Consider the following 16,487-nt stretch of genomic DNA (forward strand, 5'->3'; position numbering starts at 1 on the left):
GGTAGGGGGAATCCCAGTACCTATAAAACTGTGTCACATAATGCAATGTAATTAATAATAATAATAATAAAAGAGAAAAAAGGTTACTGAAAATAGGAAAAAAAAAAGAAAACAGATGCAGTATACTTCAGTGGTCCTTGCCTCCACTCCATCATCCTCCCCCACAAAAGACATCTTCATTTAGTGATGTCTCAGTATATTTTTGATGGTCACAAAAACGGAAGAAGGGGTTGCTACTGACATCTAGTGGGTAGATACCAAAGATGCTTACAAGCACTATTCAACTTTAAAACAACCTCCCACAACAAAAATTATTTATTTCAAAGAGTCAATACTGCTGTTTGTAAAACCATAATGTAGATCAATTCTCCAATAGGGTCAAGGTGCCTAGAAACGATCTCTATAATATAGTTATATGAGGGCTCCTCACAGAACTTGTGAAAAATGGATTTTATCTTTTAATTCGACTTTTCCATGAATGTTTTGACATCCTCTGAATAAGAATTCTATATACAAAGCAAATCAATAAGACATGTTGGGGCAGGCATTTTGGTGCAGTGGGTTAAGCCTAGTCTCGGAATGCCTGTGTCCCATACTATAGTGCCTAGTTGGAGTTTGATGTCCAACTTCCTTCAGGTGTACCTTGGAGCAGGTGGTATCATAAGTACTGGGGTCCCTTTCACTTTACATGGAAGACCCAGTTACATTTCTGGCCTCGAGGCTTTAGACTTGTCTGGTCAGAGCTTCTGTAAACATTTAGAGAATGAATCAACAAGGGATTCATGTTCTATTAAATGTATGTGTAAGTTATTTCAAATAACATGTACATTTATAAAGAGCACTGAAAACAGATGCAATACACTTCGGTCATCCTTGCCTCCACTCCCATGTTTGCAAAATTGGTTCATTCAGTTACGCTGGTTGAGAAGTCCTGGGAGAGGTCATCGCTCAGCTAGAACCCCTGGATGCTGACAAAGGCCAGCAAGGCTAAGTCTGTGAGTGATGGTGGATGCCCACACTTAGTGTAGGAAATCTATACTTGGAGCATTCAGGTTCACATATTAATCTTGTTTGAAAACACTTCACAAAGGTTGGTAATATGGTACGACGGGTGAAGCCGTTACTTACAGCACCCCATATGGGAGTGCTGGTTCAAGTCTTGGCTGTTCCATGTTTAATCCATCTCCCTGCTGAGTCTCCTGAAAGTTAATGAAAGGTGGTTCGAATACTTGGGCCCTTGTGACACATGAAGGAGAGCTTGGTGGAGTTCATGGCTCCAGGCTTCAGTCTGTTCCAGCCTCTGCTGTTGTGGCCATTTGGGAAGTGAAATCTCTCTCCATCTCTCTATCCCCTTTCTTCCCTCCCTCCCTCCACTTTTCCCTATCACCTTGCCTTCAAATAAATAACTAAAAAGAAAAAGACAAAATATCTGCACAAGCACATCCAAGAATAATCCCTTCCAAATCTTCAGTTCCCTTAATCCAGTTAAATTGACACAGTCTTAATCTGTTAGCAATCTAGCAAAGGAGCAAATAGTGTTTCAATATCTAGTCGTAACTATATGTCGAATCTTTCTGCACTGATAGAGAACAGCCCAATAACCAGAAATAGCATGCAATTTTCTTTGAAGGATGTACACAGAGAATTTGCTCCAAGTGGCAACATACTATGGTATAATTTACTGATCATGGGTGTGATGAATATAGGATCAAGCACCTATCTATTTAGATTGTCTTTAAACTCTAAATTCAGGGTGCCCTGTACTTACTCCTAATATATCTGTATCTTAACTAAACTCTCTTGATAATTTCAACAACTATTACTTCACTAAATGTCATCAATATATTGACACATGAGTTCCAGATGATCACATGTGGTTCCCCAGTATTTGCACTCTGATCACAGAAAACAGATAAAACCTAACCTTTCTTCGTTTACATGGTTCGCACTTTCTTACTGCTCTGTCCCTCCCTCCATTTAGTGCTTCAACAGTGCAGTCTTCTAGTCTTGCGGTCCCACCATCTGCCCCTGAGTCCTCCTTCTCCATCATCTCTCCAGGAGAAAATGAAGTCCAAAGAACTGTGCAGGGACTTTCATTGCCTAAGCCTGGCAATATGCACCTAACACCTCCTCTGGCATTTCATGGACAAAACTAGGTGCATGGTCCTGTATAAACCTAAGAAATGTGGGCAATGTTGTCTCCAATGCACCAGCAAGAAGGAGTATGGATCAGAGTTGATGAAAACCTGGCACTGCATCTGTCACTGTGTCCAAAGCTAAACCCTCATCTGCATTCCAGCCTGTTCCTCCAAGTCAATCCAACTGAATTAATGCCATTTCACCTTCCCAGGACTCAGTATGAGATTAGAAGTCACTCACAACCCACCATCAGTATATCAGTGAGTCCTTTAATTCTGCCTTCTCCCTACCTCCACTACTAATTGTCCATTTTTCATCTAGATAAAACAGTTACCAGAGACTATTCTTATCATTATCATCTATTTTCAAAGTAAAATCCAAAACTCTCTTTAAAAACTTCAGTCATACCATGTTTTCCTTAAGTGCACACTCTTCAGCTTGCTTTACATATCATTCAGAGAAAACACTGAAGCTCTGAGAAGGCCTTGGAAACCCCTCCATCTTCACATTCCCATTCAAGTTGCCTCCGTGGGTTCATGTCTGCCTTGCCCTCTGCTCCACTGCCACCAGCACCTCCCTTGAACATGCCAGGCTTTCTCAATCACTGCTTCCTATACTGAATTAACATTCCCAATGCACTCATAGACACTTCCACTTGCCTCCTGTTAGACTTAGCGCTTCTTCTTAAACAGGTTCTTCCTGGCTATTAAAAACCATAGCTGTGAGCAGAAGGCTTGTGCTCAAGTCTCTGGCTCTGTGCCTGACTTCCATTGTTTGATACTGTGGAACCACAGAGGCAAAACTGATAGTTCAAGGTTCTGCTACTCACATGGGATCTGGACTGGGTGCCCTGCTGTCATTGGAGGCATCTGGGGAGTAAACTAGAAGATAGCACCCTCTCTCTCTCTTTTCTCTCTTTCATGAGTAAGCAAATAGGTCAACAAAACTGCACATGCACACATCACCCACTGACCCATCTTAACCCCAACATCAAGCAATTCCCCTTCTCCTATCTGGTTCCTTGAATTTTCTGCTTGCATTTCCTATTATCTGACATACTTTATCTGTTTACTGTTTCTCTCCACCTCCACTACACACAAGCTCCACAAAAATACTAACAATTGATTTTGTACATCAAGCAGTATTAACATCTAGTGCCATGCTTTAGGTTTAGCAGTGATTAACCAGTACATCCCGGATAAGCGATGAATGAGTTTTCAATTTCCTAATGTCATTTTAAATCACCACAGAACAAAGCTTGATGTAATATCCTATAATCCTATGCAAAAGTGAAGTTGGAAGAAGGTAGGAATTGTGTTATATTTCTCTTTCAATCCCTAGGTCAGGAAAGTTTCTGGGTGAGATCAAATAATCTTTTAATATTTGTTCAATTAAATCTGTTGAATCAGCATTAAATGTGTACATATTTTGTTATCTTTTAGCTGGCTGTTGGCATATTTACTAACAAGATTGTGCTCTTGATTTATAATGATGGTGGAATAATTTACATTTTTCCCAGAGCAATATTTGAAACATTTATCTCTGTTTAAATAAACTCACATCAGGTTAAATTTTACTGCATACAGCAAGATATCAAATGTACTGAAAGTTATGAAAACTGTTTAAAATTATCAAAGTTGGTAAAGTGGTGTATTCCAGAACAGTACTACAGGAATTCCTATCCTATGGACACAACTTCCGAGCTAGTACAGCCTCCCAGTAAGCCACTTAACCTCAGTTTTAGTAAGCTTTCTTTCTACTGAGGTGTGACACACTGCTGCATGGGTTGTTGTGAGACCAATTACATGAGCCACATAAAACACCTAGCATGATGCCTACCAATGCACAATAAGTTCTTTCATCAGCTCCATTTGCATCATACCTTCTACAGTTATATTCATTTTCTCCACTTCTTAAGACTGCTAAGCATGAAACAGATTTATTTCTATTATGAACAACTATTTCCATTTTAATTTATAAAGCAGAATTATTGAGCACACACTGTCTACCACACATAAGTTGTAAATTCTGATAAGGGGTTTTTGACACTCAAGGAGTTCATCACTTATTCCATTTATGCTCTCCAAACTAACAGTGCAACAATCTTGATTTCTGCCCATATCCAGCAGGTGCAATGTTCTTGCTCTACGCTCCTCCTTACATAGTCTGCTAAGGATCATTCTAAATAGATTATATTGCTCTGAAATGTGTCACTATGCCACAGGCCCCTTCTCCACTTAGCACCCGATCATAGTCAACAGTAGAAAATTGTATTTCCTCTCCAAATCTGTCTAAATCTCAGTCACAAAACACATCTTTCTTCGCTATATATCATACGTATTCTCATATTTGTGAAAACATTTTAACAAATCAATTATCAGTCACTTTAGATTATCACAGAAGAGAAGAATGGAATACTGTTATGGATCTTATGAAATCACAAAACATACTAATTCAGTTATAAATTGTTTTTATATTTAATACTTCTATTTTGTAAATTAGAATTTAGAAACTCTTTTTATACAACAGTAAAGCGAAACTCTCACAAGCAATATGGAGTCAACAATTCTGAAACTGGTTCAGTTTGAGGCAAAATTCCATACAGCACAGATTTAGAGCAATCAATTGGAAGATATAAAAATAATGTGTTCTAAACAGCATTCTTTTTACGAGTTTAAAAGTCAAATTCTTCTTTAAAAATTTAGAAACTGAAAACTGAACTCCAGAAAAATTCAGAAATTACTGTTTATTGTCTGTATTTCTTATCAGAGGGCATGTCTCAAATTTCAGCTCTGCTTTCAAAATATCCCCATACTGATGCACACTGAAGGGGGCTCTTTCACGCTCTCTCGTGCTCTCTCCCACCCTTCACCGTTCCTAGTTTTCAAATAAATAAAAAGGCACAAAAGTTTAAAAAAATTAAATGAAAAATAATTTAACTGTATTTCAATCAAAACAAAATATTTTGAAATAATACTACACATGCTCAAATTTAGAGTGCCCAATAACGAAACAGTAAAAAAAAAAAATAGAACACAGGATTTTGATAATTCAACATTATAGAAAAAAGATTTTAAACTACAGTTATTCAAATACGTATATTCTAGTACAGTGCTTAAATGGGCAAAGATGACTTATTCTGAAGTCCTCTGACCATATGATAATTCTGATGGCATATGCAATTCCACACAAGCCTTCTGAATGGCTCAGAGAGCAGCACAGGATTCAAAGTCAGGTAAGTGACTATACGCAAAGATGTTACCATAGAATTGATAACAAATAACTGAAGAAAAAGTTTGTGATGCTCTAAGGAAAGACAGTAAAGAGACAGAAGGAATTTAAAATATCACATGTCCTCAGCTTTTTGGTGGGTATACAAAGTGTACAAAAATATATAGGAGTGAAATTGACATGTTGAGATATGTTTATTGCTTATAACCTTATCTTATTCCTGCTGGACAGTGGTCTTCCTTTATTTTACTTGTTGTTTATTTAGCAAAACATCCATCTTGTGACTATAAAGCAAGTTAAAGATGTTACTGCAAAAATTTAAAAAGAAAGGAAGGGAGAGTGGGAGAGAAATATTACATTCTTAAAGTTATATCTATGAACTACATAAAATTCGTTCTATTTATAGAACAATACAATAGTTCTAAAGTTTTAATACAAATATTAAATTTGCATGTCTGACATAAGCCAATAAATAAAATTCATAACAACATATATGTGAATTTTCACAATGCTTTTGTAATACATAATATGATACTGATGAAATGATTGTGAATTAACAATTCATTAATCAAAACAATGTCACCAACCATGTAAGTGAATAATACAATAACAATTCTGAAGTCAAAAGAAATAACCAGGCCCTTAACGCATAATAGGAAGGCAACCCTGCTGTGAACTGCAATGCATTCATCTCACTTGGTGTTACTGAGTATCTATCCCGCATCGTTTCACTTCATAACAAACAATGCTTGAAACTAATAAAGCAGATTATTTTCAAACCTTCCACTTGGATTGTAAATTTAATCCAGGCTCAATTTCATTCGATATTAATAAATCATCTGAAGAAAAACAATCTGTGATAACATCTATTGAATCACTAAGATAGAAATTTAAAGTACTTCAATGGTATGAGTACTATAGAAGCCATAAAAGTACTATTATTTATCTTTTATTTCAAAATATGAAGGAAACAATGCTTGGGGTAATCTAGATTCATAGTCATTATATTATATTGAAACAAAGATATTAAGTTAAAATTGCAGCAAGCAAAATGACTATAACTTACAACTGCTAATAGTGAAGCGCTAATATAGAATTTCACACAAATCTGTTCAAGTTAATCCATTTTAATTGCTTATCTCTCAAAATTTTCTAGATCTTCTCAGAGTGAAACATAACAATCAGACCTAATCCAAAAAATTTTTTTTAACCAAAACTTTTCTTTGATCATATGCAGTTAAACTAGAACAAGACTTTATATGTAGTTGTTTAAATGTGTGTCAAATACAAATTCATAAGTCAGTAACTACTCTGAGAATAACACGTTGGATTTCTAAAATTTAATCAGGTTATTTGCTCACTTTGCTGAAAGTGCATAGAATTAAACATCAAGAAGAACTGTGTTAGAAGGGAGGGCAAAAAAGGGGACACCATCACCACTGCTCTTGAGTAGTTTAAAATTGAATGGAGCAGCAGGCAAGTAAACAGATAGGGTTTCAGCACTGTGGGTAAGTGCTGGGTTAGACATAAATGCCAGAGGGTTAGGAGAGCACACTGTGTAGGCCCCTGACACAGCACCACCGCCCCCACTCAGCTAATTGGGCTGCAGAAAGGAGGCAGTAAGAGATGGTGTTCCAAGACAGAATCTCTTGGCTATACGATTTGCAACAGCATAGGAACTTCAGAGAACGTGGGAGACTCAGGGAACAGAAAGAAATTAGAAGCAAGAATGAAAAAGTAAGCAAGCTTTAAGTCGTGAATGTTTGCTTACTCACTTGAGCAAGAGAGGACGTACGAAGGATAGTAAGCAGAGTAGTAATCTCACCGGTTACGTTTGGTAGGACGACAACTCTAGCAGCAACAGAAAGCTAAGCAGGACAGCAGATAGATAAAACCCCAAAACAGGAGCAAAGAGACCAATCTTGAGGGAGACTAAAATTCATCATGGACAAAATGTTGTGATGATGAAGGATGGAAAGGAGGGACACTCCCTGTTTTCTCGTGAAACTTTCTCAGTAGCTAATGATGTCAGTCACCAGGATAGATCAAACAGAGAAGAGAAAGAAAGAAAAGAAGTGGGTAAAAGGAGAGCCGGTGAATTCAGCATTTATCTGCTAAGTGTGCAGGCCTATGAACTTCCAGATGCCAGTGTCCACCAGACAGGCTGGATAGGGGAGGATGAATGGTCAAAGAGCACATGAATGCCTGAGATGCTTGTCATAACAGCTGGCATTTATGGAGTGTTTAAGTGAGGCATGTGCAAGCACTCCAGGTAGCATCTATTTATTATCTTCTCTATCGATGAGGAAGTGTTTGAGTAATGTATCGATCGTTGTAAGGTATTAACCTATAGGGGATGCCTGATTTTACAGTTCAAACCCTACCATATTATGTTGTTATATCGTGTAATATCAACTACAGGTATTAAGGCCAGATAAAATGGGGTTGAGCTATAATCTTTGCTACTTAACTACCACGAAACCTTGACACATTCCAAGCCACAGTTTCTTCAGCTATAAAAAACTGCAATTAATATTATATTGTAAGGATATGGTTAAAATAAGACAGCCTGTATGGGGAACGCAACGCGTGTAGTGCATGTGCCATAAATGCCACCTCCTGTCTCATACATTCCCTGAGAAATAATTCTGTTTAAGGTAAAGTAGATATAACCTAGGTAAATTCCCTTTTATATTATTATTGCTACCTTAATTCCACTCATATTTATTCTGTGTCTTAACAAAGACTATCACACTTTTTAATACATGAATATATCCCACAAAATTTTAAATCAAAGATTTTATTCAAATAGAAACCATTTCAAGGTAAAGGAGTATTTTTCTCCTTTTTTTGGACATTTCCGTAGAAATGAATGTTACAGTAAGAACACCCCAAAAGCAATCAAGCAGTTGGTGTCAAGGAGAGAGCTATGGACTTGGAGTCAGAAGCCCACTGTGAATCTCAACTCTGCCACTTAGCAGCCACATGCCAACAGAGGCACATCATATCACAGCTCTAAGCACATATGAATGAGACAAATGTGTTGAATCATTTATTCTTAATATAAATTCAGTAAGTGGACTTAAGCTAAGAAGCTCAACAGGTCATCTTCTCTTTCCACTTCTCTGGATTTTGTACAGTAGCATCACTGTAAACTGTTAAAAAACAGCGTTCTTTAAGAAAGAAGCGAACTACCTGGTTCTAAGATGTGCGAAAAGGTAAGATAAATATAATGACTTACTTACAAGTTCTAGACTTCACTGAATGGGATGTGATAAAACATTTTTGGGTAACAATATTATAAACAAAATTTCTTTCTAAAATATATTGGGTAGGCATGTGTATTATAGTAAAAAAATTGAATCAGCTGTTTGATTTGATGAGACTTGCTGCTTTAGACTGAAGGTTCCATGCGCCTAGAAATCACTCAGTTGATGGTAATACAAAGCAAACAAGTTAGCCACCCAACATTTTAAACACACACACACACACACACACACACACACACACACACACTTTTAAGCATCCCTCTGCATATCAGAACAAAGTACCAATTACCACAATGTGAAACACAGGGCATCTTTAGCTACTCTGATACTCAGTCATTTTGAAAGATTGTTACAATTCTCCTGCCTCTCGATTGCATTATTGCCTCTTTCACTAAAAAAAGTCAGACAATTTTTCAGAACAACATATCTACCGCTTGATAGATTTCACAGCTTTATAGCATTTAAATTATCATTTTTCAAATATATAATGAGTGAAACAAGGTATAATGAAATTCAAATATGGTTATGCCCAACGAAGGTCAAAATACATGACCATCTTGTTTTTAAATAAGATATTCCCTGGAAAAAAACACAAGGTTTATGTATAATGGCAAATATGCAGAAGAACATATATTTGTACTTCAACATTAAACCCACCATAAATATTCTTTCTAGGGCCATATTATTATAACAAGTATCTTATGCTCTTTTGCATGAGGGAGACATGAGATTCTAAGGTTAAGTCATAATCATACATGAGCAGGAACTCAAGCCAGGGTTCCAGTGTGATTCGCAGAAAAACACCTTCTTGAGCCTTCGCTTGCTGACTCCCAAGGTCCAAATCAGCAGGAAGCTGGAGTCAGCAGTGAAGCCAAGGTTTGGATTCAGGCACTTGTCTATGGGCTGTATTCACCCCATCACCATCTCAGCCTCCAGCCCCAAAGTCCATCTGCAGGCTATCACAGGAGCAGTGCTTTGATTCTATTGTCCGTGAACTTTTTGTAGTACCCATACACAAGCTAATAAAGAACAGCATTTGTTTGCAGAACACTTGTTATGTTGTCTGATTGGTTACATTATCAGCTGCTGTGAACAAAAGAGCTGGTTTCTAGAACCATGCCCAAAGTGGAGGAAGTTGCATGCACTAAAGAATGACTGGCAAGGCAACGGCACTAACAAGCAGGAGGAACAGTCAGAGAAGGCCTTTTCCTGTGCGGAACTGGAACTTCAAAGGATCATCACACATCTAGTGAATTCTCAGGCAATACATTTAGCAAAAAAAAAAAAAAATCCCTTGAGAATTGAGGTTTTTGTGTTTAAGATGAGCAACAGCCATGCTGATCTACTTTCTTATCCTGGCTTCAGACAGCAACAGCATGAAATATCTGGTATACATAAAATAAAACATAACGAAAGAGGTGTAGCAAATTGTCAAAACATTAACATAATTTCAACAACTTCATCTTTCACCACTGGTTTTTTTAAGCACAAAATCAAGAAAGATATCAAAATATAAAGTAGAAACAGCATGGCTCTCCACTGCCTGTTTTATGTTCTTGAAAGAGAATTTAAAAACCAGCTAGAAATTACTTTACCAAAAAAACCTTTCTTATTAGAAAACATACTTTAGAATAACCTAATCACAACTTTTCTCATCAAAACTGGAACTGAACTCAGACTTACCGATTGTTCATTTAAATCCTGGGAGTCTTCCATGTGGTTCTCTCACTCTCCTGCTACTCCCACGTAGAAGCAGTGTCCTTCAATTGAAAATGCACTATCTAAAACAAAAAGATCAAATAAATGGGAAAATGTTACCTTTTTTAGTCATTTGTAAAACTGCCAAGATATACTAAGATTTAGTATGATATCTGATTATTTATGGAAGCATTTTAAAAGAATAAAATCCATTAGTATTACGCCCATATCTGATATAAAAATAGTATTGAAAATAATACCATGGGCCCGGCGGCGTGGCCTAGCGGCTAAAGTCCTCGCCTTGAATGTGCCCCGGGATCCCATATGGGCGCTGGTTCTAATCCCGGCAGCTCCACTTCCCGTCCAGCTCCCTTCTTGTGGCCTGGGAAAGCAACTGAGGTCAGCCCAAAGCCTTAGGACCCTGCACCCGTGTGGGAAACCCGGAAGAGGTTCCTGGTTCCCAACCTCGGAGTGGCACAGAACTGGCCGTTGCGCTCACTTGGGGAGTGAATCTTCGGACGGAAGATCTTCCTGTCTGTCTCTCCTTCTCTCTGTGTAACTGACTTTGTAATAAAAACAAATAAATCTAAAAAAAAAAAAAAAAAGAAAAAAGAGAATAATACCATAGCAAATTGGTATGTATGAACCTTCTCAGGAATCCTGTAGATATACACAAACAAAAAAACCTGAAGATAGTATGAAGACATAGTATAAGGTGAATAACTGTTGCACTGTCTTGCTAATACAGGCTTATTATTAAGCAGCTGTCAGACTAAAAATTAAGAAGCTGCCTTTACAATTTGCTTTTTTTTTTTTTTTGGTGGTGTTTTGGGGCAGTTTTTTTTTTTTATGCATTAATTACATTGTATTATGTGACACAGTTTCATAGGTACTGGGATTCTCCCCACCTCTCCCCAAACCCTCCCACCATGGTGGATTCCTCCACCTTGTTGCATAACCACAGTTCAAGTTCAGTTGAGATCTCTCATTGCAAGCATATACCAAACATAGAGTCCAGCATCTTATGGTCCAGTCAAGTTCAATGGCTTCTTAGGTATACCCTCTCTGGTTTGAAGACAGAGCCAGCAGAGTATCATCCCGATCAATTAAAAGCTCCAACATACCATCAGTAAAAATTTACATCATTATGGAATTAATTGACATAGTAATGAGTAGCCAATATGTTAAAAATAAATGCTAGTTCTTAACCACCTTCTGTGACCACCTCAAAATTGAGCAAATTGGACATTTGTTGTGATGACAACTTTCTATAATGGGAGAATCTGTATTATGAGGTAACCATCTTCCCTTCTAAGGGTTATGTTTTAAAACATACAAGTAACTTAAAAAGAACAAAGACAAAAATATGCAATAGATAAAGAGGAATTTGCAAATAAATATGGGAAGAGGACTGGTAAATAACCTACAGTTAGACTAGTACTTAACTATTTTTTAAGAAGGTGATCTTGGGGCCAATGTTGTGGCATAATGGATAAGCCTGCACTTTTGCCAGCCCATATGGGTGCCAGTTCAGTGTTGAGCGGCTCCCCTTCTGATGCAGTTCCCTGCTAAGGCACCTGGGAAATTGGTGAAAGACAGAGTTCCAAGCTCCTGGCTTTGGGGTTGCTCCATTCATCGCTGTTGAGATCATTTGAGACGTGAACCAGCAAGTGGAAAAATCTCTCTTTCTCTCTCTCTTTGTCTCTCTCTCTTATTATGAATTACAAATAAATGAAGCTTTTAAAATTTATCAAGGAAAATCAAAACCACCCCTACCTCTCAGGGTGGGCATTACAGAAAGCTGGAATCTGAAGCAGAGCCAGAACTCAAACCAGACCCTCCAATAGGGAGGTAGGCATCCCAAGAAGCGTTTTATTTATTTTTTTTAAAGATTTATTATTATTTGAAAACCGGATACACAGAGAGGAGGAGAGACAGAGCGGAAGATCTTCCATCCGATGTTTAACTCCCCAAGTGAGTCGCAACGGGCCGGTGCGCGCCAATCCGATGCCAGGAACCAGGAACCTCTTCCAGGTTTCCCACGTGGGTGCAGGGTCCCAAAGCCTTGGGCCGTCCTTGACTGGTTTCCCAGGCCACAAGCAGGGAACTGGATGGGAAGTGGAGCTGCTGGGATTAGAACCGGCGCCCATATGGGATCCCGGGGCATTCAAAGCGAGGACTTTAGCCGCTAGGCCACCCCGCCGGGTCCAAGAAGCGTTTTAAATGCTACGCTGAATGCACATGTCCTACTCTGTAATTTTTGCTTTGCAATAGAACAAGAAGAAAAAAAACATTGGAAGAAAAAACACTTGCTAAACTGTAATATTTTAATTTAAAAAAGAAGCCATACAGATATTTAGTTTATTACATATTTTCCTGCTTAATTGACCAAGTAATAAAACACATTTACAATAAAATGAGCATTGATTCCAGTTAAACCTGTCATTTACTTACAATCTAGCGTGTTGTATTAAGTTCCCAGGAATATCATACCAAAATACCAAAAACATAATTTGAATGAAAGAAATTGGTTCTCATAGCTTTGAAACCCAAGTGATAAGTCAAGGTTTTGGTGGGTCGGGACTTCCAGGTTTCTAATGGCTGCTGTCATTCCTCGGAATTCATTGGCCAGTAGCTACATCACCCCAGTCCTAGTCTCCATCATCATGCTGCTTTCCTGACTGTCTCTTCCAAGGTCTCTCTCTATTTCATTCCCTCTGTGTGTGTGTCTATACATGCGTCTGTCATTATTGGTTATCATATTTATAAAGATCTTATTTACAAATAAGTTCATATTCATGTATCTTTAAAAGGGAAAAATTATCCATAACATGTTCACATCTATATATACAGAAAATAACTTTAAGATGAGAAACATCTTTTAAAATGTGAAAACACTTAAAGATGTGAAAATACTTTTTAAAAGTTTGGTCCCATATGTAAGACATCAATTAAAACACCTATGCTCCACAATGAAGTTTCTCAATTTTATATTTGGCTCCCAAATACAGCTTTCCATCAGTTAGACACTGGGAGGAGTGGGTGATGGTTCAAGGAACTGGATCCTTGCTGCGTTGAATTCCTTGCTAGAGACTTCGGCCTGGCCCATCCTGGGGCTGTTGCAGGTATGTGGGAAGTGAACCAATAGGTAGTATCTCTCTCTCTCTCTCTCTCTCCTCTCTTTTTTCCTCCCCTCTCTCCCTCACTCGCTCCCTTTTTGTTAATACATGCGTGTATGTGTGCTATTTCTCCGTCTGCCTCTTTTAGTCAGCCTCTCAAACAACAAAGCATTTGTTTTAAAGCAGTGATCAAGATGTGAATGTTCTTTTCCCAGAAAGCCTATCTAAGAAATAAAATAAACATGCTAATTATTGGAACAGAAGGATAACTTTCCAGAAGGACCACCATTTCAGTGTGCTGTTGATAACTCCAGTGAAACTAAAATTAAGACTTCAGGATAGATGTCAGAGCCTAAGGGGATTAAGCAAAAACAAGCCTTTTCTTGGTTAACTACCAGTTCAGAGTCAATTTAACGTCCCAGCTGGGGAGTTATTTGCATCAATGTCCCATGTTACAACATAATACTTTGCTTTATATTTCCTTGAAATTTAGATTAATTGTTACCTATTTGACTTTTAATGGTAACACGAATTTCTTTCTTTGCCAAACACACTAAGCTACTAAAATATTATGAGCCAGTGATTTTATATTATTGAAACAAGTAAAACTACCTAGGCTAATTGCAGACACAGTATTATTTTACATCATAATAGAGCAATAGCTGTTATGCTAAATCCTTTAACATTTAGTTCTCACAAATATAAGAGAAAAGGATGAGAACCCGCTCCAAATCAAGTAAGAGAAGTATTACTTCATCATAAAGATATAAAATTAAAGAATAACAGTAACTCCATGCTGTTTTATGAGGCAATAAGGTAGTACCCAGCTCTATCTTCAGACCTATACCTTAAAAAAGGTGAATTTCAAGCAGAAATAACAGCAACTTAACCCATTTCATGCTAGGTTAGTTCTTCTGCAGTTATACTTTCAATACATAGATACTCTTTATAAAACTATTCCAGAATTTTCTAACATATTGGTCACTCAATACCAAGTCAATTAACTTCATGTTGTAAATTTCCATGTTTCTTCCTGTTGTTGAAGTTGCGTAGTGGCTTTTCCTTGGAGGGGATGATATTCTGCTAGCTCTACTTTCAGACCAAGGATGGTCTCTCAATGAAACTTGAATTTATCTGGGCAATAAGATGCTCGACTCTCTGCATGGTCCATGCCCACAATGAAGCAATTATGACTGGATTTGAACTGTACTACTGTAACAATATGGAGGAATTCAATATGGGGGGAGGGCTTGGGGGAAACCCAGAGCCTATGAAACGGTGTCATAAAAAGCAACAGCAACAACAAAAAAAAGCATCAAAAAAAAAAAAAAAAAAAACTATTCCAGGGCCAGGCAGGGCTGTCCAGTGGCTGAAGTTCTCACCTTGCATATGGAGCTCCCATATGGGTGCCAGTTTGTGTCCTGACTGCTCCACTTTCCACCCAAGCTCCTTGCCCGTGGTCTGGGAAAGCAGTAGAGGACCCTGCATGCATGTGGGAAATGCAGCAGGAGCTCCTGACTCCTACTTCAGATCAGCTCAGCTACAGCCATTGTGACTGCTTGGGGAGTGAACTAATAGATGGAAGATCTTTCTCTCTGTATCTCCTTCTCTCTGTGAATCTGCCTTTGCAATGAAAATAAATATATCTTAAAATAAACAAATAAAGTCTATATGTTAGCTATACACTTCTGTTTTAGAAAATCAGCATAAAGCAATTGAATTTACTTCATAATTTAAATACAATTTGAACTTCTTACTTAAAAAGCGTGAAATGTCCAGAAGTCAAAAATTTCTTTTTTTAAAGACCTAGTCATTATTATTTGAGACCAAATTACAGAGAAAGAGGGAGAGAAAATTTCTGTCTATTGGTTCACTTCCCAGATGGCCCAAACATGCGAACTAAGGCCAGGCCAAAGCCAGGAGCATCTGCTGGGTCCCACAATGTGCAATAGGCTACCAAGCACTTGAATCATCCTTTGCTGCTTTTCTTAGGTCATTAGCAATGAGCTGGATCAAAAGTAGAGCAGCTGGGACTAGAACCACTGCCCATACAAAAAGACAGAATCACATGTGATGGCCTTATCTGCTACACCATAAGGATGGCCCCAAAATGAACATGTATTGTGTCATCTCAGCACTCAGAATATTTTGAGATTCAGATCAGGTGTGCTTGATGGCGAATTCCATGCTAATGTTATAAACCCCACTCCCCAAAACACTGAAATCTGAAATACTTTTGGTTCTAGGCAGATAAAGAACACACAATCTGTCTATGAGGTTGATATACAAAATATCAAGCCAATTCTTAGGAATAAATCATGGCACCGTGGTAAGATTTGAGTGACAGAGACAACCTTAAAGAATAAAATGTGAAAGGAGATTTCAGAGTTTGCAGATATTCTGTGACTTAGATTTAAACCTTCTAGTCAACATTCAGTGCAAGTGGGATTGCCCAGGCATGTTTCCCCTAGCTGGAGAAGAAAACGTGTAGCTGTCCTCTAGGCCAGGATGACAACAGAAGCCACACATGGAGTTCTACAACTCTAGATGATTTTAGGGGGGTCCACATCACATATCAGATTTGAGCACTAGCTCTGCTTCTCATGCCAGCAACCTGTGAGCGCATTCCCTGGGAAATAGTTGGTGGTGAATCATCATGGCTTAGGTCCCTGCTATCTGCATGGGAGACCTGGAGTGAGTTTTGGGCCCCTGGGTTCAACTTGGCCAAGGCTTGGCTTTTAATCTCTGGAGCAAATCAGTGAATGCAAGTTCTCTGTTTCTATGTCTCTCTGACTGCAAAATAAAATAAGGAATAAATGTCAAGTTGTACCAACATGTAGTAGGGTTCACTCTAATCTCTCCATAGTTTTCTCTGCACTGCAGCCACTTGAGTTCCACCCATCATTGTCCATTACATGGAAAGGAGTACTGGCTTCTTAATGGTCTCCATCTTATAGTCCTGCTCTCTGGACATCACTTTACACAGGAGAGCAGCCAGAGTGACAGTTTCTAACATACATTATCTAACTAT

The 16,487-nt window shown here is 38.1% G+C and overlaps 1 protein-coding gene across 4 annotated transcripts in view; it reads right to left on the bottom strand.

Annotated features, from left to right (window-relative positions):
- The window catches only part of EYA4 (EYA transcriptional coactivator and phosphatase 4), a 279,788-nt gene that overhangs the window by 236,715 nt on the left and 26,586 nt on the right, over positions 1 to 16,487 (bottom strand). For all 4 annotated transcript variants that reach the window (XM_004587245.3, XM_004587244.3, XM_058673473.1 and 1 more), the window contains exon 2: positions 10,323 to 10,420. In XM_004587245.3, the coding sequence (XP_004587302.3) occupies positions 10,323 to 10,355 (33 nt within the window). In that variant the 5' untranslated portion in view covers positions 10,356 to 10,420. The remainder of the gene's footprint in view (positions 1 to 10,322; positions 10,421 to 16,487) is intronic.

This window comes from Ochotona princeps, chromosome 1, assembly GCF_030435755.1.
Source record: "Ochotona princeps isolate mOchPri1 chromosome 1, mOchPri1.hap1, whole genome shotgun sequence".
Classification (NCBI taxonomy): Eukaryota; Metazoa; Chordata; class Mammalia; order Lagomorpha; family Ochotonidae; genus Ochotona; species Ochotona princeps.